Here is a 22,778-nt window from a genome sequence, read left to right as displayed (position 1 = left end):
CTTCAAGGCATTTAACATTTTGCAGTTTGTGGTTTACTGGTTTGCTGTCTGTCTTCCCTATTAAGCTCCTTAAGGCTAAATTCTATATCCTCAATGTCTTGTCATATAATCTTTTAATTATATTTATAATATAGTTGGAAGTTACTTCTCTTTGGAAATTTTCTTTACTGAGGCAGGGTGCAGTGGCTCACGCCTGTAATCCCAGCACTTTGGGAGGCTGAGGGTGGCAGATCACAAGGTCAGGAGTTTGAAACCAGCCTGGCCAATATTGTGAAACCCCGTCTTTACTTAAAATATTAAAAAAAAAAAAAAAAAAAAAAAAAAAAAAAATTAGCCAGGCGTGGTGGCGGGCTTCTGTAGTCCCAGCTACTCAGGAGGCTGAGGCAGGAGAATCACTTGAACCCGGGAGGTGGAGGTTGCAGTGAACCAAGATCGCGCCACTGCACTCCAGCCTAGGTGACAGAGTGAGACTCCGTCTCAAAAAAAAAAAATGAAAAAAACAAGAAAAAAAATTTTTTCTTTGCTGAAATAAAGCATCTCTTTACAAGGCGTCCATTATAAAGGTCGTGTTACATGAGTTGTTTCCTTACTGTGCTATTCATTTGGATTCATCTACCTTTGCTACTTGTACATTTTAGACTGGGCTGCCTTCATTTTCTGTAGGTTTTAGCTGGAACTTAATTTGGTTTACTCCAAGTAATGTTGGTAGGTGAGGACATTGTTGGATGGATCCAGAAATGAAACCAGGTGCAAACAGGTTTAGTTCTGGATTTTTGGTTAAGTATTTTATTTAGTGAATCATTCCTAATTCATTTAGATTTGAATTTGTAGTTATACTTTTCTCAGAACATTCAGTCCTTGTGCCATTTTAGTTTTCCCATTGGTAAAATGAGATTATAGGCTAGATGACTGATCTCTAAACGTCCTTCCAACTCTGAAATTTTTGCTATTCCAAGTAAAAATGCACAGGGGTCCAAATATTTAGGTGTTGTTACTGATAGTTGAGAAATAAGACTTGTTTTATGTTTTAAGATCGCTCCATTTTATAAATAGCTTCATTCAGACACACAAAAAAACCTGTGGAGCTTTTCATTATCACTCTCCCTTATTTGCGTGTAATCCAGAAACTTCACTGAAGCAGATGTAGGGAGGCTGATAAGTAGATGTAACTTGTGCTGTCATGAAAGAACTTGCCAGTGATTTTTCTCAGTGTGCTGCTAATGCATGAAAAAGGTCAAAATGATAAAATTTTCTATGTAAATGAATGATTATTTTGCTTTTGAGTAACATTTAGGACGTCTTTGTTTTCATTTAAGTGCCAAGGATGACATTGATCTTGATGCCTTGGCTGCAGAAATAGAAGGAGCTGGTGCTGCCAAAGAACAGGAGCCTCAAAAGTCAAAAGGGAAAAAGAAAAAAGAGAAAAAAAAGCAGGATTTTGAGTAAGTATATTTTAAATATATTTGATTTTTATTTGTTTTGGTACTGGATTCACTTAATAAAACTATATCAGTGCTTCACAATGTATTGTAATCCTTTTCTAGTGAAGATGATATCCTGAAAGAACTGGAAGAATTGTCTTTGGAAGCTCAAGGCATCAAAGCTGACAGAGAAACTGTTGCAGGGAAGGTGAAAGACCTTTGTTCCCTATTCCTGTTTCCTACTGTTTTCTTCTTAATGTTGGTTTGGGGAGTTACATTTGGAAACTTTTGAGCAGTGTACAATATGTTATTTAAAAGCTTCTGTGAAATCTGATGCCAAAGGGAAAAATAGGAATGTAAAGGTATTTTGTGGTATATTGTTTATTCATAAAATTGGTACATTTGGAGATAAGATGTAATCACTCATCTCCACCTTCAGTTTTCTCTATTGTTTCTTTTTCATCCTTCGAATTTGGATAAGCCTCAGAGTAATGGGAAAATGATAAATATTTTTTCTTCTTTCAACTTGTCCCTTAGGCTTTGTAAAGTTAGTAAATGTGGGGTGGTGATTAATGCCTGTTTTAAGAGGCCCTGGATTCTGAAATTTACAATGAATGCAAGATGTGTCTGAGGCCAAGGCCAACCTCTTGTGCTTGTTTGAATTTTATATTCCTATGAAAAAGACTTTGAAAAAGATTTTGAAATCATTTTGAGATTTTAAAAAAATGTTTACTTACAGAAGCACATGACTGTGGTCTCAAATATAATTCTGTTAATCTTTTCTAACAATGGAAATTTTTTAGCCAACAGAAAACAATGAAGAGGAATTCACCTCAAAAGATAAAAAAAAGAAAGGACAGAAGGGCAAAAAACAGAGTTTTGATGATAATGATAGCGAAGAATTGGAAGATAAAGATTCAAAATCAAAAAAGACTGCAAAACCAAAAGTAGAAATGTACTCTGGGAGTGATGATGATGATGATTTTAACAAACTTCCTAAAAAAGCTAAAGGGAAAGCTCAAAAATCAAATAAGAAGTGGGATGGGTCAGAAGAGGATGAGGATAACGGTAAAAAAATTAAAGACCGTTCAAGAGTAAATTCTTCTGGTGAAAGTGGTGATGAATCAGATGAATTTTTGCAATCTAGAAAAGGACAGAAAAAAAATCAAAAAAACAAGCCAGGTCCTAACATAGAGAGTGGGAATGAAGATGATGACTCCTCCTTCAAAATTAAGACAGTGGCTCAAAAGAAGGCAGAAAAGAAGGAGCGGGAGAGAAAAAAGCGAGATGAAGAAAAAGCGAAACTGCGGAAGCTGAAAGAAAAAGAAGAGTTAGAAACAGGTAAAAAGGATCTGAGTAAACAAAAGGAATCTCAAAGGAAATCCGAAGAAGAAACTGTCAAATCCAAAGTGACTCTTGATACTGGAGTAATCCCTGCCTCTGAAGAGAAAGCAGAGACTCCCACAGCTGCGGAAGGTTGGTTAATACTTTAGAGGAAAGAGCAACAGGCTTTTGATTCACAGTATAAGTTGTCATCATTATGCCCCAAGGTCATTTTGTTATTTGTCCATGGGTATAAAGGCACTTTATTGTAAGGAGCCATCTGAAAAATTACATCTGAGTGTTTGACTTGATTTGCATTGTTAATCCTTTACAGATGTAGTATAAATATCTTTCAGATTATTTATGTACAGACTGGAATTTTTATAGAATTTCATTATGAAAACTTATTTTGCTGTTGATAAAGACTATAGAAGTTACTTAATGAAAAATTTATTCTTTCTGATAAGTCAGTGTCAGATAATATTTGAATTCTTTCCTGTCTTTAAAAACCTAGTTCAATTTATGAAATTCACAAATAAATGTTTTCATGAAGTTGCTACTATTTTCTGCTGCACTTAAAACTCAACATGCTAAAGTTAATGTCTTTTAAGCAATAATGAGCCATTTTTTAAAACAACCAATTATAAAAGTTCTAGCCAATTTCTTCCTCTTACTTAGAATGAAAATAGCTAAAGATCAGTTGGTTTGCATGGCCATACTATATTCTTAAAACAGTAGTTTTTCGGCCGGGTGCGGTGGCTCACGCCTGTAATCCACTTTGGGAGGCCGAGGTGGGTGGATCACGGGGTCAGGAGATCGAGACCATCCTGGCTAACACGGTGAAACCCCGTCACTACTAAAAATACAAAAATTAGCCAGGCATGGTGGCGGCGTCTGCAGTCCCAGCTACTTGGGAGGCTGAGGCAGGAGAATGGCGTGAACCCAGGAGGTGGAGCTTGCAGTGAGCAGAGATCACGCCACTGCACTCCAGCCTGGGCGACAGAGTGAGACTCCATTTGGGAAAAAAAAAAAAAGTAGTTTTTCTGTTGACTGGACAACGTTTAATGGGAAAAATGACACAACTTTTCCCTCCCTCCCTCCCTCCCTCCCTCCCTCCCTTCCTTCCTTCCTTCCTTCCTTTCCTTCTTTCTTTCCTTATTTATTTATTTTTTTGAGACGTAATTTCACTCTTGTTGCCCAGGCTGGAGTGCAGTGATGCGATCTCAGCTTACTGCAACCTCCTCTTCCCAGGTTCAACTGTCTCAGCCTCCCAGGTAGCTGGAATTACAGGTGCCCGCCACCATGCCCAGCTAATTTTTGTATTTTTAGTAGAGATGGGGTTTCGTCATGTTGGCCAAGCTGGTCTCGAACTCCTGACCTCAAGGCGATCCACATGCCTCAGCCTCCCAAAGTGTTGGGATTACAGGCGTGATCCACTGTGCCCAGCAACTTTTTTAAATGCTAGGATTTTTATTATCTGGATGTCTTTGAGGAGGAACACCATGAAAGTACCTTCATAGCTTTTAATTCTTTAGAGTTCTGGGAGTATAACTACCTATATTTTTGTATTTTATCCTACTAATATCCCCCTAAAGTAGACATCATTCTCATTATCTCCATCTTGTAGAAGTGAAATTAGCTACAGAACTTAGGTGGGTGTTAGTTCATTCTGATTGTTAGAACTTCATATAGGCATCTGTTGGATACCAGCCACTCAGGTACCATGGATTAAGAGATACATTAAGTGCAGGATTGCCCTTTTGCTGCTGACAGTATCCTTCTGTCTTACTGTATTCCTCGGGACGTCTGAGACCAACACCAGCATTGCAGACTTCTCAGGAGGCCATCTGTGAGTTATTCTGAGCTATTCTAGTTACCAAAGTGCTCAGGATGCCTTGATGCCTGGAGAACTTAGCCTGCTGCTGGCATCAGCCTTGGCCCATTATGGTCCTTGAATTATAGTTGGGTTTTGCTCATCATCACCACAGGGAATTGTTTTTTCATTTCAATGCTTTGCCTTTATTCTTTTCTGGTAGATGACAATGAAGGAGACAAAAAGAAGAAAGATAAGAAGAAAAAGAAAGGAGAAAAGGAAGAGAAAGAGAAAGAGAAGAAAAAAGGACCTAGCAAAGCCACTGTTAAAGCTATGCAAGAAGCTCTGGCTAAGCTTAAAGAGGAAGAAGAAAGACAGAAGAGAGAAGAGGAAGAACGTATAAAACGGCTTGAAGAATTAGAAGCCAAGCGTAAAGAAGAGGTATGTTTTCATGAAGTTGGTAACATTGATACTGTGTTTAACTTAAAATCTATTCTCTGTAAAGTATCTTTAATCTTCTAATTCTGAGAATTTCATAGTTGCATGGTAATTCAGTTATATTATTTTTCTGATACAAATAATAAGATGAAGAGGTACAGCACATCTTTATTTTCTCAATAATAGATTCCTTGATACATAAGTTGCTTATGTATCATTGCCAATAATCTGATGTCATATTAATTAATAATCATGTACAACGTTTAAAATACTTTGATTTGGAATCTCCAAACATAGTATGCATGTGTCTCAAGAGATTTATTTGAAGTTTGGATTGTTTGCATTTGGATTTTATAGTTCGTTAAATGAATACAGGTTTTGTCTGACATGTACTCTTTTATAGGAACGATTGGAACAAGAAAAAAGAGAAAGGAAAAAGCAAAAAGAAAAAGAAAGAAAAGAACGCTTGAAAAAAGAAGGGAAACTTTTAACTAAATCCCAGAGAGAAGCCAGAGCCAGAGCTGAAGCTACTCTTAAACTCCTACAAGCTCAGGGTGAGTGGTACTCTTCATTAACTGAGCAGTCAGAGAGCTCTGCACATGCAGTTATATCCCTTAATGTTCAGAAGGAGAATAGAATTTGCATCAGGACAGTTTCTATCAAAATCTGTGAAAAAGGTCAGTAAAACGTAAGGAATAGGTGATGTAATTTCATTGTTTAGGAAGATGATGCCTACACAAGGATAAAAATGTATATGTAAATAATAGTATGTCTAACTGAGTTCTCCTCCCACAAAGAAGAATAGTGATAATAATAGAATGAGTCCCTGTGTACCTATCAGCCAGCTTCAACAATCAGGACCATTTGACATTCTTGTTTTGTACTTCTCCATCTACTTTTTATCTTGGCGAGTTTTAAAGTGAATCCCAAAAAATAAAAAAGAAATACAGTGATTCTCAGACAGCATATTAGTTTACCCACATGACCACAGTGAAAGAGTATTCATGACTTTTTTTTTTTAACCTTTTCCTTACTTTCTGACACAACAGGATATCCCAGGTTCATCTTGCATGGCCTGAGACCTGGAATCAGTTGTTTATCCAAAGAGCTTTGGTTCCTTTTAGAGGGGAATAGTGTTTAGAGATCACAACTGGGCATATAATTTATTACTTTTTTGAAAGGTAAGATGATTTAAAATAGTGTCTTTGCTCCAATGAGAAGACTATATTGGGGCCTCTCTTAAATTTCCTGTTCCTATATTCCCTAGATTTTTAGATTACAGGCATTTTGGTGTTTATGCTATAATTACAGTAATAGCTACCATTTATTGTGTGCTTAGTGATGCTACAGTGTCTTTGACATTGTCTATTTTTCCCTCATAAAAATTCTTATAGCTATTTTACTTCCATCATATAGATGAGGAAATGGTGGTTCAGAGAGTGTAAACAGACTACCCAAGGTCACAGAGCTGAAATTTAAGCTGGTCTGTGCCACTTTTTCTTACATGTATGTTCAGCTAGGAGCATTAGATGTGAAGAAACCCAGTACTTAGATTTTAGACAGTTTTATTCTTAACTGAGAATATAGCTTTTTAAAAATTTTAAATGAAATCAGGTACAAACTTGAATATAGTTAGCATTCATACATCCGATTTCATCGTTGACTATTGGAGAGGCTAAAAGCACCCATGAAGAAATTGAGATGGGACCAAGCAGGGAGTGATTTGCCAGTCTCAAAAATGCTGTTTTAAGGAGCAGTTAGACTTGTAGTTATGGAAATTACAGTGTAAAATGATGGACTTTTAGCATCAGTCTTTAGCATAGGCTTGTAAGAGATGATCTCTCAAGTGGCATCTCTGACCCTGGTCTCTTACTCTTCACAGTGTTGTCCAGTGTTTACCATCTTATTGATTCCCTATCGTCTATGAATAAAAGTCCAAATTCCTTAGCTTCACATTCAAGGTCCCCCCCCACAGCCCACTCACAGGAGTCATCTCATTAAAAGATCCTATGGTGTTGTTTCATTATATGTTTGGAAGACAGCTGCTTACTACATTTATTACCTAGATATTGTAAAACTTAATTCATTGAGCTGAAAATGTACTCTCAGGGAGTGTAGGCATCTGCAGGTGTTTTCATAAAATTACTCTGAAATGTGCAGCAGGTTAACTTGTCAATCATCCTTTAGCCTGTGACTACTAAGCACAGTCTCATATATATATATGAGTACTTTATCAATAATTTGTAATAAACTCATTTCAGGCAAAGAGCTTCTTCAAGAACTTGATTGTGATGTCTCAGTTTGTAAAGTGAATGGAATGTCTAAACACATACAAGTCTTGGTGTTGATTACAAATACAGCAGCTTATTTGAGAGTCTGTGACTAGAAGAGTAGTCAGTTGATTAAGTCTAGGGTATTACTGGGACCACCCTTCAGGTAATCCAGCCTACAGTTTCCCCTTAGGCCCATGCTTTTCATCTTAGTAGGTGTAGGCTGCTAGGCAAGGAAACCTTTAATCGAAGTGATGATCTCTGCATTCTCAGCTGGCTTGATCCTCTTTCTTTGGTTTGTTTAATGTATTTGTCTTATCAGTCATAGCTATGGTTTTACCATTCTAGACATTCTTCAGCACATGCACAGCACACATCCATATATATTCCTACTTTAGAGATAACATTTTTAGTCATTTTCCTTTATTAGTGACTTCCTTCAAAATCCCATGGTATACAATTTCTGTTGTCTTTATTCTAAGGCTTCTGCCCATAGTGAGAGACTGTGTCAGTAATCCAGCAATCTATAGATTCAGTTCAATCCCAGTCAAAATCACAGCATATTTTGTAGCTGTCTATCAACTAGTCTAAAATGGATATGAAGAGACTGGAGAGTTAGAATGGCCAAAATAAGTTTGAAAAAGGAGAACAAACTTAGAATACGTGATTTCAAGACTTAGTATAAAGCTATAGGAATTAATACAGTGTGATATTGCCAGAAAGATAGATAGTCTATACACGGTTAGTATATAGGTGAAAGGTAATTCAGTGGATAAAATACAGTATTTGTAGCAAGTGGTACTAGAACAATTGGACATCTGTATGCAGAAAAATCCAAAACTCTAGTTTTAATCCCCACTGTATAAAAATTGACCCGGCAGGGCGCGGTGGCTCATGCCTGTAATTCCAGCAGTTTGGGAGGCCAAGATGGGTGGATCACAAGGTCAGGAGATCGAGACCATCCTGGCTAACATGGTGAAACCCCCCTCTCTACTAAAAATACAAAACAAAGTTAGCCGGGTGCTGTGGCATGTGCCTGTAGTCCCAGCTACTCTGGAGGCTGAGGCAGGAGAATGGCGTGAAGCCGGGAGGCGGAGCTTGCAGTGAGCGGAGATTGCACCACTGCACTCCAGCCTGGGCGACAGAGCAAGACTCCGTCTCAACAAAACAAACAAAAAATTAACCCAAATGGGCATTATATCTAAATGTAAAATATACAGTAATACTTTCAGAGGAAAACATAGGAGGATAGTGCTTAGATAGGACTCTAAACCATAAAAGGAAAAAAGATACGTTTTCAGAAAGACCAGTCAAAACTTTTCTCTGCAAAAGACACTGTTGAGAGAATTCTAAGACAGTACCTCCAAATCAGATATCTGACAAAGAATTAATGTCCAAAATATATAAAGACCTCTCAGAATTCAACTATAAGAAAACCAATAAGTTCGTTTAAAAATGTGCAAAAAGTTTCAACAGACATTTTCACCAAGAAGCTATACACATCTGAAGACTGTTCTAAAAAAAGAGAAACTTATCTTTACCATATTCAGAACAGCTGAAACTCTTTTTTTTTTTTTTCTTTTTTTGAGACAGAGTTTCACTCTTGTTGCCCAGGCTGGAGTGCAATGGCGCAATCTCAGCTCACTGCAACCTCTGCCTCCCAGGTTCAAGTGATTCTCCTGCCTCAGCTTCCCGAGTAACTGGGATTATAGGCACCCACCAACACAATATAATTTTTTTTTAATAATATAATTTTTTGTATTTTTAGTAGAGATGGGATTTCACCATGTTGGCCAGGATGGTCCTGGACTCCTGACCTCAGGTGATCCACCCACCTCGGCTTCCCAAAGTGCTGGGATTACAGGCTTGAGCCATCACACCCGGCTGAAACTCTTCTGCATTACTGGTGGGAAAGCAAGGTAGTATAGCCACTTTGGAAAACAACTGGCAGTGTCTTTATAAAAATTAAGGTCGTATTTACGTTATGTTTCATCTTTCACACTACAAAATATTTGCCCAATAGAAATGTTCACACAAAAACCTGTCTGAAAATGTTCATACCTGCTTTATTCATAATTGCAAAAAAGCAGAAACAACTCAAATGTCCTTCAGCTGTTGAATGGATAAGCAAACTGTGATATATCCATACAATGGAATGCTGCCCAACAATAAAAAGAAACGAAGTATTGACATGTGCAACAGAGTGAGTGACTCTCAAATCCATTATGATGATAGAGGCCAAACTAAGATTCCATTTATGTGACATTTTAGAAATGGGAAATCTTTCGGTTTTAGAACAGATCAGTGGTTACCAGAGGCTAAGAAGGTAAGGAGGGTTTGACTACATGGAGCAGCGCAGGGTGATGGAGTGATGGAGCCTTTCTTCATCTTCATTGTGATGGTGATGCACGTATCAAAACTCTCACTGTGTATAAAAAAAGAATTTTTACTGTATGTAAATTTTAAAATACCTTATATAAAAAAGATACAAGTTTTCCCATGAATATCCTTTCATATTTTAGGGTATGTGTCTCTGTGGTGAATGCAATGCTATCCTTTAAATAGTACTTCTCAGGTGACATGTAAGTAGTATAAGCCTCAAGTTTTTCATTTTTATCCCTCAGGTGTTGAAGTGCCATCAAAAGACTCTTTGCCAAAGAAGAGGCCAATTTATGAAGATAAAAAAAGGAAAAAAATACCACAGCAGCTAGAAAGTAAAGAAGGTTTGTATACAAAATAGCCTGTAACGTAGGAACTATTTTGTTTGCCTTTACCCCACAATCTTCAAAACAGTATCTGTAAAGAAGAAAGGAAAACATCTGAAATGCATATTGAAACTTATTTTCTAAACTTATTTCTTATTAATGCCATTATTCTCACTTGATTCACATGACAAGCTAATGGAAAAAGTATTTTACTTTGAAAAATCTGGGTTCTACCCTATGAATATTGTAACTGTTAACTCTGAGAAGTAAAACTACAATTCCTATCTTTTCTTGGTTTCTTTCTTAGCCTTCTGTGATTTTTATATTTTATTTATTGAGCAGAAAGAATAGTTTCCTGTAGAACATATGACTATATTTAAACATTTTCTTTTTTTCTTTTTTTTTGAGGCAGAGTCTCGCTCTGTCGCCCAGGCTGGAGTGCAGTGGCCGGATCTCAGCTCACTGCAAGCTCCGCCTTCCGGGTTCACGCCATTCTCTTGCCTCGGCCTCCCGAGTAGCTGGGACTACAGGCGCCCGCCACCTCGCCCGGCTAGTTTTTTGTGTTTTTTTTTTTTAGTAGAGACGGGGTTTCACCGTGTTAGCCAGGATGGTCTCCATCTCCTGACCTCGTGATCTGCCCGTCTCGGCCTCCCAAAGTGCTGGGATTACAGGCTCGAGCCATCGCGCCCGGCCTATTTAAACATTTTCTAAAGTTGGAGAAATAGGTTTGCACAGGCTGGGCGCGGTGGCTCACGCCTATAATCCCAGCACGTTGGAGGCTGAGGCGGGTGGATCACCTGAGGTCAGGAGTCCAAGACCAGCCTGGCCAACATGATGAAACCCCGCCTCTACTGAAAATAAAAAAATTAGCCTGTCATAGTGGCAGGCACCTGTAATCCCAGCTACTTGGCAGGCTGAGGCAGTGAGAGTTGCTTGAAATCAAGAGGTGGAGGTTGCAGTGAGCTGAGATTGTACCACTGCACTCCAGCCTAGGTGACAGAGTGAGACTCCATCAAATAAATAAATAAATAAATAAATAGGTTTGCACTACTGTTTTTTATTCAGTACTTAATGGAGTTTCTTAACAGAAATTATACATCAGAAAAAACATTATCTTGGTTTCTGCCCTTTTTTCAGTGTCTGAATCAATGGAATTATGTGCTGCTGTAGAAGTTATGGAACAAGGAGTACCAGAAAAGGAAGAGACACCACCTCCTGTTGAACCAGGTGGGTAGCATTATCTGATTATTTAATTAGTGAATTCTTATTAAATAGTGTTGGTGTGTCATAAGTTGTCTTAGTTATTATAAATAGTTGGGGAGCACCAAATAAGTATCTGACTGGATGGCTCTCTTTCTTCATAGTTCTTTCTTTTCTATTTCTTTTCATTTCTACTTTGAATAAGTATCCAAGTGAGACTTGCATCAGTTTTGTTCTTTCCAGCAGTGTTAATAAAATGTTTTGTAGAAAGGATACACTTTGGAGGGCGAGGTGGATAGATCACGAGGTCAGGAGATCAAGACCATCCTGGCTAACACGGTGAAACCCTGTGTTTACTGAAAATACAAAAAATTAGCCAGGTGTGGTGGCGGGTGCCTGTAATCCCAGCTACTCGGGAGGCTGAGGCAGGAGAATTGCTTGAACCTAGGAGGCAGAGGTTACAGGGACGTTGCAATGAGCTGAGATCATGCGATTGCACTCCAGCCTGGGTGACAGAGCAAAAAAAAAGAGTAGTAGGTTTTGGATTTTCTCTGATGTTTTTATTTATGACTCAGAAATCTCAAAAAAAGACCTGAAGGTCTTCATTTAATACTTGAGAAGCAAATTTAAAGCATTTTTAACTAGAACTTTTTAAGAACCATAAAAATTGACATTTTTAGACCTTCCTAAAGGTCAGCTTCTATTTACAATAATCAGAGAATTCAGCTTACTGATTGTGGGGTATCTGTGTATGTGCTGAGGAGTTGAGGAAAATCTCTGGCTTAAAAAAAAAGAAAACATTGTTCTAATTCTGAAGACTAGATATTGATAGGAGAGCTGGGGCTGCCTAAATGTATGTTTGGTATTCCAGAGAATCCCCAGTGTTTAAAGATAGGATCAGGAATGGGAAAAGCCTTTAGAGAATACTAAGTCCAATTAACACTGGTGAATTATATGATCGATAGTTCCTTTCCTTTCTTTTTCTCTTTTCTCTTCTGAGCGAATAGGATCATTTCACCTGGGTAGACCTCAGCCCAGCATTGATATGACGAGATTAGAGAAATTCAGATTGATATGCTTAATAGCAGTCCATTATTTTAGGTCGTATTTTTAACACCAGAAGGAATTGCTAATTTAGATGGATGTTTTGGGTACCTGTTTCTGAGTCTCATTTCCTCCTCAAGATAATTTACCCAGACTTGTTAGTAAATAATGATTATTTCAGGGAAGCAGGTACTGCATGTCCTGTCCTACCCCTCATCTTCCTTTCATTTAAGAATAGTTGAGCCTGGTTAGATTTCAGTAAAGAAAAGCATTCTTGTTAAAGAAGAGTATTAGGTCTTTAATATCTAAATAATATTCAGAATTTAGCTTTCTGGCTGTTTGGGGGTTATGAGAACAGCCTTCTATTCTTATGTTGAACTGGAGTGATGGTAGTACTTTTGTACCTTCTGCTTTGGTATTTAAATACCTGTAAAGGTTAAAAGCAAAATAATAAATTCCTTTCATAAAGTATGAGTTGGATGATCAAAAAGAAGACATATGTGAAATTTCATTTGTTTTCAAGAACTGAGTACATTCATATAGCTTTTTCAAGATCTAAAGAAACATTTAAATTGATTAAATTAATGAAACAATTAGCTTGAATACAAAATCGGTTATGTTTAATACGATGACAGTACTAGGAAATGGAAGCATTTAGTAATAGTAAATTGTAACATGCTAGCTATATTAAAAAGTTCTAAAGATAATAGCTGCATACGTATTTTTTACATAACTGAAACATTATTTTTATGTCAGTGTAATTTTGTACTTTTTTCTAAATAATTTAGAAATAAGGCCGGGCGCGGTGGCTCAAGCCTGTAATCCCAGCACTTTGGGAGGCCGAGACGGGCGGATCACGAGGTCAGGAGATCGAGACCATCCTGACTAACACAGTGAAACCCCGTCTCTACTAAAAATACAAAAAAAAACTAGCCGGGCGAGGTGGCGGGCGCCTGTAGTCCCAGCTACTCGGGAGGCTGAGGCGGGAGAATGGCGCAAACCCGGGAGGCGGAGCTTGCAGTGAGCTGAGATCCGGCCACTGCACTCCAGTCCGGGCGACAGAGCGAGACTTCGCCTCAAAAAAAAAAAAAAAAAAAAAAAAAAAAAAAAAATAATTTAGAAATAAGTTTTTTCTAAATACTTCATATTTCTAAATAATTTTTGTGTCTTAAATGCAAATTTTTACTTACAGAAGAAGAAGAAGATACTGAGGATGCTGGATTGGATGATTGGGAAGCTATGGCCAGTGATGAGGAGACAGAAAAAGGTGAATACCTCATAAGCACACACTGATAAATCCAGTGGCTGTTAGAAATGAATGATATATATTTAAATGAATAGTCTTTTGATTATGAAAACCATATGAACATTTCTGGGGATAGGGATCAGTCTCGTGTTCTCTCCTTTGCCGTGGTTTCTAAGTCCTCGTGTGGATCTTCGTTTTGTGAATGAGTGGTTCCTCAGAATGTTATTTGTAAGATAACTGCCTAAGGTTTAGAATGTATTTTTTCAGAATGATGATGTTACAAATAGGGTTGTTACTAAAACTGACTTACAAAAAGCACTGCTAAAAGGTAATGAAGAGATAAATACTATAGTTCCTGGTAAGTATGAATAGAAAGTAAGCGTTTTTGTCATTATTTCCTCTTCTTTATTACTAAAATCTCTACTTTGAGATTTAATTTCCTGTTAATTTTACTAACTTACTGATAATGGTATCTGGCCCTTTGATTTTTTTCAGACTCCCCCCATCTTTGTTTTTAAAGGTATACATTTTTCTTTAAGCATGACTTTAGTCAAATTCTGTAAGTTCTGATATGTTGATATTTTCTCATTTTCATTTTGATGTATTTTACCTAAGATTTATTTAGTGTATTTCTTTTTTTTTTTTTGAGGTGGAGTTTCACTCTTGTTGCCCAGGCTGGAGTGCAATGGCGCAATCTCGACTCACAGCAAACTCTGCCTCCTGGGTTCAAACCATTCTCTTGCCTCAGCCTCCGGAGTAGCTGGGATTACAGGCATGCACCACCACACCCGGCTAATTTTGTATTTTTAGTAGAGATGGGGTTTCTCCATGTTGGTCAGGCTGGTCTCCAACTCCCGACCTCAGGTGATCCGCCCACTTCATCCTCCCAAAGTCCTGGGATTGCAGGCGTGAGCCACCGCACCCGGCCTAGTATATTTCTTAATTTACAAAAATGGGCATTTTCTAATTGTCTTTGTTACTTCATTGTGATCAGAGAACATACATGGTTCCATCCTTTGAAGTATGTTGAGTATTGCTATACAACCTAGCATAGTCAGTTATTGTAAGTGTTTCATATTTGGAAAGAATTCATATTCTGCAGTAGTTGGATGCCTTGGTTTCTATATTTAGGTCAAGTCTGCTAATCATTTTGTTCCAGTCTTTTATAGCGTTCTGAGGGTTTTTTGTTTTTGCTTTCTTTTTTTCTGATCTGCTCTTTCTCTCTGTTACTGGGACCAGTGTCTTAAAATCTCCAATCATGATCGTAGATTTTCTGTTTCTCCCGAGTTCTGTTAAATTTTGCTTTGTGTATTTTTATGCTATGTCATTAGGTGAATACAATTTTGTATCTTTCTAATGAATTGACTCTTTTATGATTGATATATATATATATGTTTCTAACAATGCCTTTTGATATAAAAGTCTACCTAAAATTCGTATAGGTACATGAGCTTTGATTTACATGATCTTTTTCGTTCTTTATTACTCTTTCTGTATCCGTAAATAGCATCTTAGTCCATTTGTGCTGCTCTAACAAAATACCACAGACTTGGTAGCACTAAAGAACAGAAATGTATTTCTCACAGTTCTGGCGGCTGGGAAGTCCCAAGATCAAGGCCCACTGGAGTCTGGTAGAGGCTGCTCTCTGCTTCCAAGATGGCACCTTGGTGCTGCATCCTCCAGAGGGAAGGATGGCTGTGTCTTCACATGGTGGAAGGGAGGGAAGGGCAAGAGGAGCAAACTCTCTTTGAAGGCACTTTTCTGCGGGCATGAATCCATTTATGAGAGTGGCTTAATCACTCCCCCAAACCTTCCCCACCACCCTGCTACCCCCTGCCCGCAAAATGGGGATTAAGTTTTCAACATGAATTTTAGAGGGGACACCATTTACAAGTCACAGCTAGGATCTAGTTGAGATTTTTTTAGTCCAGTTTGTCGATCTTTATATTTTACCTAGAGTACGTAGCCCGTTACATGTAACAGTTGGTGTGATTAACATTTGCTGTAAGTATATTGATTTTAAACATTTCATCTTACCAAGTCCTTTTTTGTTCTGCGTGGTTCTTTTTCTCTCTAATCATCTTTTGGGTTACTAGGTTTTAAAAGTTTTATTTTTTTCTCCTTCCATGAGCTTAGCAGTTGTGTACTTTTCTAAAAAACTTTTTAGTGATTAAGAACATTTTTAGCACGTACCTTTGAACTAACAGTGTCCAGTGTTATCCTCTAACAATGCAGGGGCTTTAGAGTACTTGAATGACGTTTACCCAATACTCTGTTTAGATATCATTGCTCTCGGCCGGGCGTGACGGCTCACACCTGCGATCCCAGCACTTTGGGAGGCCAAGGTAGGCAGAGCACGTGAGATCAGGAGTTTGAGACCAGCCAGGCCAACATGGCGAAACGCCACCTCTACTAAAAATACAAAAATTAGCTGGGCATGGTGGCGTGCGCCTGTAATCCCAGCTACTCAGGTGACTGAGGCACGAGAATCGCTTGAACCCGGAAAGCGTAGGTTGCAGCCAGCTGAGATTACGCCACTACACTCCAGCCTGGGCGACAGAGTGAGACTGTAGCTCAAAAAAAAATAAACAAAAAGGATATAATTGTTTTCATTTCTTGTCATTATCTATTTAAAACCTCATCTTAGCTTATATTTTATGTAGTCAGTACTTACAAGTTTACCCACATTGTTAACATTTTGTTGTGCTTCATTTCCTGCATCTTTGACCTTCCATTTGAGATCATTTCTTCCTATCTGAAGAACACGTTAGAGTTTTTTTTTTTTTTTTTATGAATCAGTTAGACATTCTGTTTTGCTTTCTAAAAACATCTTTATTACATCTTCATTCTTTAGTTTTATATATTTACTGAGTGAGGAATTATTGGTTGAAGTTTAACACTTTTATTCCCTTGCCCTGGCTTTCATTGTTCCTGTTGAGAAGTCAGGTATCAGCCTCAATTTTTCATGTGATTTTGGTTTTTAGCAGTTTTATCATGATGTAGCCAGAATAGGTTTTTAAAAAATACATTCTATTTGTAGAGCTTTATTAATATATGGTTTTATGTTTTTATCAGTTTTATGTTATGAGCCATTTTCTCCCTCAGAATCCCAATGATGTCTGATAGGCCCTCTTATTGTATCATTGTTTCCTATTTTCTGTATTTTCCAACTAGTGAGTCTCTGTGGTTCATTCTGGATTGCTTCTCTTGACTGTCTTCTAGGTCACTGTTTTTCTTCTATTCTGAGGTTAGGCCCACCTTTTGAATTCTTAATTTCATTTGGTTGTATTTTTCAGTTTTAGTATTTCCATTTAACTATTTTTTATAGTTTTAATTGACCTTCTAAAATTTTAACTTTGTCTTTTGCTTCTGACTGTTAGAAGCACAGTCATTTTAAAATTTTGATTTTATAACTTTATGAAAGTCCTTTTGGTGTTTTATATGTTGGTTCTTCTCATGTAAATTGTTTTCTTATGTGCCTTGTTCTTTTTATATATGTGCTGGATATTTTGGACTTTTTATATATGTGCTGGATATTTTGCTTGGAGAAGTAATTTGAGGTCAAGAATGATGTTTTCTTTTCTCCAGAGCTACTTTATCTGTTACTTCCACAAGGTACCTGAGTGAACTAGCAATATGGAATCATCTTATTCTAGACTTAGAATCCAGAGGATCTGAAGGTGATCTGCCAATAATGGGGAGATCCTGTTTGTTTCTTATTCATCCTTATTCCTAGGGTACAGCTCTTCATGATTTTACCCCACAGTAAGAGTGTAACCCAATGTCTGCTCACTGCACCCTCTTGAATTCTTAGTATTCTTAGTATTCTGGTAGGTCTGGACTCCCAGTGCAGCTTAGCCTTTGATCTGCCTCCTCCCGAATCAACAAATGATCATAAGGGGAAAGTGGTACTAAAGACTGTTCTCACCTCCTTGGGTTTCTGTTCTCCCATGGATTCTGGCTTACTACTGCTGACTTCAGTATGGATTACTGTCTTAAGGTTTTACTGTTTACTGTTAAGTGACAGACTTTGTTTTAGCATGTAGACAAACACCTTGCATTTATGATGTAAGAAAACACCGTGTTACTCCCTTAAATACAAGTTGAGCCTCTGAAATTAAAAAATCTGAAATGTGAAATGCTCCAAAATCAAGTTTGAGCACCACGACGTGACGCTCAAAGGATATACTCATTGGAGCATTTCATATTTCAGGTTTTTCCGATTTCGGATACAAATATTCCAAATTTAAAAAAATACGAAGTAAGTATAGAATGCAAATATTCCAAATTTTGAAAAATCTGAAACAGTTCTGGTCCAGGCATTATTTCCTTCCCTTACTTTAAAGCAGGCTTGTCCAATCTGCAGTCTGTGGGCCGCATGCAGCCCAGGATGGCTTTCAGTGTGGCCCAGCACTAATTCGTAAACTTTCTTAAAATATGAGACTTTTCTGTGTGATTTTTTTTTAAGCTCATCAGCTGTTATTTGTGTTAATGTGTTAGTGTATTTTATGTGTGGCCCAAGACAATTCTTCTTCTAATGTGGCTCAGGGAAGCCAAAAGATTGGACACCCCGGCTTTAAAGTCTCTTATCTTGATATAAATCTATCATATTAATGCTTATTTATTTAAAAATATATTTGTCTTCCTAGTAGAAGGAAACACAGTTCATATAGAAGTAAAAGAAAACCCTGAAGAGGAGGAAGAGGAGGAAGAAGAAGAGGAAGAGGAAGATGAAGAAAGTGAAGAAGAGGAGGAAGAGGAGGGAGAAAGTGAAGGCAGTGAAGGTGATGAGGAAGATGAAAAGGTGTCCGATGAGAAGGATTCAGGGAAGACATTAGATAAAAAGCCGAGTAAAGAAATGAGCTCAGATTCTGAATATGACTCTGATGATGATCGGACTAAAGAGGAAAGGGCTTATGACAAAGCAAAACGGAGGATCGAGGTATTTATCCTATCCTTTCTCTTTACTTTCTTTCTTCCCACTCCTCTGTGATTATTAAAACCATACAACTAAAGGCTTTGAACAGCACTTTATATATCCTCAAGAATAGAATACTTTTCAGTTTTTGTAATGTTGAAATATTATTGGCCTTCGATACTGGTCTTATCCAAGGACGCCCCTCTCTTACCTGAGATAGAATGGTGTGACTACTTCATTTTTTTCTTGTTTTCTCCAAATTTTAATGTGTTCTTGGAGTGATAGTTTAAAAGTATGCAGAGGTATTCTGAGCATATGCCCTCTGCTTATAAACATCAGTTATCAGCAGTTACCAGCATCAGTTATAAGCATCAGTTTGCCTCACATATTTAGGTTAGTCACCATGAGGCATCCGATCACTTCAATTGTTTAAATCTGGTGGGTTGATGAGGCTTCTGTTTAGTAAAGTCCAATACCTGATAGGCTTTCTGTATTTTTCCTGCTTAATGCAGTAGATTTCAGTGGGCTTCAAGAGAAAGTTTTCTTTAGTTCTGTCAGCTTAATGTAAATAATACATTAAAAACTAGTTTGTTTGAGGATATTGTACCATTTTAAAGCTAAAAACTATTTTAGCTTTCCTTTTTGTGTATTACTAATTTTTCAGTTTTTTGTTTTAATACCTGTATATCGACATTTGCCTTTTCTCCTGTAAAGTCTAAGTATGGATAAATTGTCTAAATTTTTAAAGGACTAAGAGGGTTTGTTATTCTAAATTAGGGTTTCTCAGCCCTGGCACCATTAAAATTTGGGGGCCAGATAATTCTTTGTTGTTGGGGATAGGGACTGTTCTCTTCCTTGTATGATATCGAACAACATCTTGGCCTTTACCTGCTAGATGCCTGTAGCATTCTTCCCTAACTGGCACCTCAGTTATGACTGTCTTTTCCCGTAGCACCTGCTCCCACCAGCTCCCTTGCCATATACTCATGTTCGAGAGAGTGATGGAATATCTGTACTGTGCTTGTTGATTTACAAACAAAATAAGTATAAAGCAGAAGAGCTTCTCAATTATCCTGCTCCCTAGATTAGTTAATGGTAGTGTGTATGAGCTTCATGTTTTTAAAAATAAAGGCCCTAGCCCCCAGTATAGTCATATGGAGGGTTAGGGCTTCAAGGTAGGAATTTTGGGGAAATGTTCAGTCCATAACAAACTTCATGGATCCATAAACCTTGCTACGTATTATGATTTTCTGAAATTCACTCCATTCCTGTGTCAGAGTCTCCATTGTGGAATGGGATTTGTATTCTTATGCTGTCATTCCTTCAGTATACTTAGAATTTCTGAGTCAGTTTGTAACTCATTGCCCTCTAAAAATTTTAATACTTCACTAAGTGTGGGAGAGAGAGGCAGTTGTCCGCGTGTCAAATAAAGTCATGATGTTTGAATTTGAGTTGTATGTACTGTGAGGTTGTTGGGTACTACTCTTTGCTAGTGAATAAGTCCTACTTTGTGCTCATCCCTGGCATCTCACTTTTGGTATTTTAAAGAGTTTTTCAGTTTCAGTTTCTACCAAAAAAATCTAATGTCTAGTACTAGAAATGCAAGTAAAGAGTTCTTACAGCCGGGCGCGGTGGCTCAAGCCTGTCATCCCAGCACTTTGGGAGGCCGAGACGGGTGGATCACGAGGTCAGGAGATCGAGACCATCCTGGCTAACACGGTGAAACCCCGTCTCTACTAAAAAAAAACAAAAAACTAGCCGGGCGAGGTGGCGGGCGCCTGTAGTCCCAGCTACTCGGGAGGCTGAGGCAGGAGAATGGCATAAACCCGGGAGGCGGAGCTTGCAGTGAGCTGAGAACCGGCCACTGCACTCCAGCCCGGGCGACAGAGTGAGACTCTGTCTCAAAAAAAAAAAAAAAAAAAAAAAGAGTTCTTACAGAAATGGTTTTTAGATGAAAAATAGTGTTGTAAATGACATTACTTCATAGTTTTTGCTTCAAGTGTTTATCTAATTTGAATGCCAACTTTATTTGAAAGGTCATTTCAAAGAAAAACTATTGCTGGCATGTGTTTTTGGTCCTCAGAAAGCTGAAGCATTTAGGTCAATGTGACAAGAAGCACACTGTGGTTCGAGGAAAAGCTTTCTTGCCCTTGCTGGTGTTCATGGGAGTGGTAGAACCTTGGAAAGTCAGGACATGTTATACTTATTTAAGCTGAAGCTTAAATAAACAGTCTCCTCCTTGAGAGGTTTTATAGCATTCGTATATTGGATAAAAGTGTGTAATACATTGCCTTTAAAAATCTTTAAAATTCTTAGGTTGCAGTGAAATTTTAAAAATGTGCACGCTCGCCTGTTTTTATGTAAATCCTCACACAAATTCAGGGTTGCTCTATATAGTCAGTATTATGGGAAGATTGATTCCTTTCGTAGTCATTATATTCCATTAAAGTAACTATGTACAAAAGTATTCAAAAATTTTGAAATGACACTTTACAATATTCCTATTCATATTCAGCAGTGCTACTGTGAAATCTAAACAGGTTTTTCCTTGTCCAAAGGTGCTGTGGTGGGAATTAGATTGTAACGTTCACATTATAAATTGCAATTATGTGTAGTCAAATCAACCGAGAACTTGGATCCAGGCTGTGGCATTCTTTTGCCAAGGCAAAATAGAAAATAAGGATAGTGAGGATTTGATATATTTAATTTTTGATTTTTTTTTTTTCCCTAGAAACGGCGACTTGAACATAGTAAAAATGTAAATACCGAAAAGCTAAGAGCCCCTATTATCTGCGTACTTGGGCATGTGGACACAGGGAAGACAAAAATTCTAGATAAAGTAAGAAACTATTATATGTATTGATAGAACTTTGAAAAGAAGTGAATGGTACCTTATTAAAAAAAAAAAAACTTTTGAGACCAATAGGATATATAGGCAGTTCTGCTTAAAATAAATAAGTTGCTAATCTCTTACTATTTTTACTGCTATCTTTTCCATGTTGAAATACCAATCTGAACTTGCTGTCTTCTCATAGCTCCGCCACACACATGTACAAGACGGTGAAGCAGGTGGTATCACACAACAAATTGGGGCCACCAATGTTCCTCTTGACGCTATTAATGAACAGACTAAGATGATTAAAAATGTAAGTACATTGTATTTCATATATTTTAATCTCTTACAAAAATTAACATATGAACTATTTCAAACATAGAAAAAGGACGGAGACTAGTATAACAGCTACATATAGTCACCATTCAGAATTAATATGTATTATTTTGCCTATTTTGCTTTAGATCATTGTTTTTAAAGAATAAAACACTACATATTATAGGAGCTCTCACATTCCATTTCCTTCCCTCCCTTTCCCAGAGGCAGCCACTATTCCACAGTTAGTCATTCGCCTCCATGCTTTAACACTGATACCATTTATCCCCATAATTTAAAATTTTGTTTCGTTCTCTACTCTTTTTCCCTTCTAATCTAATCCGTTTCTTTTCTTTTTGTCCCATATTTTTCTACTTGTTTGGAGGTATTCAGTTTATGTATGTTAGATGTAACACAGTAAGATAAATGTAAAGCTTAAAGAATCAGTATAATGTACACCACCCTTTACATGTCACCTTTGTTGGGCAATAGAACCTTGCAAGCTACTTCAGAAGCCCTCCAGGTGTAGCTTTCCAATCAAAGATCTCCAGCCACAACTTTTTAAGATAATCTCTACCTTTTAATGTGTTAGGAGTTGCAAAATGTACTCGAACTCCATCAGCCATTATTGGATTACTTCTATAGAGAAATGTTACCTAATTTACTATTTGATTATTCAGTGATGGGTTATTTAGGAAAGGTAGAATTAATGCCTGATCCTTTACCTTCTTTTAACCAGCTTTTAAAATAAAAAGTGACCAGTATGATTTTTCTTTTTTTTTTCTTTTTTTTGCCCCTCATAGAGACAGGATCTCCCTATGTTGCCCAGGCTGGTTTTGAACTCCTGTGCTCAAGCGATCCTCCCACCTCAGCCTCCCAAAGTGCTGGGATTACAGATGTGAGCCACTGTGCCCAGCCTGATTTTGTTTTGTATTGTTATGAACTAATGGTTTTAAACATATTTACTGTGCATTAGTCCATTTCAGTTATTATTGTGCTGAGATAGTCCCATCTTTGCCCAGTGGTTGGCTCCTGAATCTTTCTCATACAATTCTGGTTGTCCTAGTTTTGGTTGCATTCATGCTGTCTGGTATAGCAGGATGTTCCAGGTTCATGTAATACAGAAACTACCCAGACTGAGAACTGGCCCTTATAAACAATTCCTCAGTTTCATTATCACAGAGCAGGTGAAAGTGGTAGCTTTGGAACTGAGAAGCAATAAGTTGAAAAACAGAGCATATGTTATTACATG

At 37.6% G+C, this 22,778-nt stretch overlaps 1 protein-coding gene across 2 annotated transcripts in view; it reads left to right on the top strand.

Annotated features, from left to right (window-relative positions):
* The window catches only part of EIF5B (eukaryotic translation initiation factor 5B), a 64,756-nt gene that overhangs the window by 21,700 nt on the left and 20,278 nt on the right, over positions 1–22,778 (top strand). Inside the window, exons 2-12 of one of the 2 annotated variants that reach the window (XM_010386769.1) lie at positions 1,317–1,442; positions 1,545–1,629; positions 2,225–2,897; positions 4,781–4,998; positions 5,399–5,549; positions 9,890–9,988; positions 11,108–11,197; positions 13,407–13,481; positions 18,113–18,402; positions 21,110–21,217; positions 21,414–21,524. In XM_010386769.1, the coding sequence (XP_010385071.1) occupies positions 1,317–1,442; positions 1,545–1,629; positions 2,225–2,897; positions 4,781–4,998; positions 5,399–5,549; positions 9,890–9,988; positions 11,108–11,197; positions 13,407–13,481; positions 18,113–18,402; positions 21,110–21,217; positions 21,414–21,524 (2,026 nt within the window). Of the gene's footprint in view, positions 1–1,316; positions 1,443–1,544; positions 1,630–2,224; positions 2,898–4,780; positions 4,999–5,398; positions 5,550–9,889; positions 9,989–11,107; positions 11,198–13,406; positions 13,482–18,109; positions 18,403–21,109; positions 21,218–21,413; positions 21,525–22,778 lie in introns of both variants that reach the window. The other variant, XM_010386768.1, reaches the window with a different exon arrangement.

This window comes from Rhinopithecus roxellana, chromosome 17 (genome assembly GCF_007565055.1).
Source record: "Rhinopithecus roxellana isolate Shanxi Qingling chromosome 17, ASM756505v1, whole genome shotgun sequence".
NCBI lineage: Eukaryota > Metazoa > Chordata > Mammalia > Primates > Cercopithecidae > Rhinopithecus > Rhinopithecus roxellana.
This window is presented reverse-complemented; position numbering and strand designations above follow the sequence as displayed.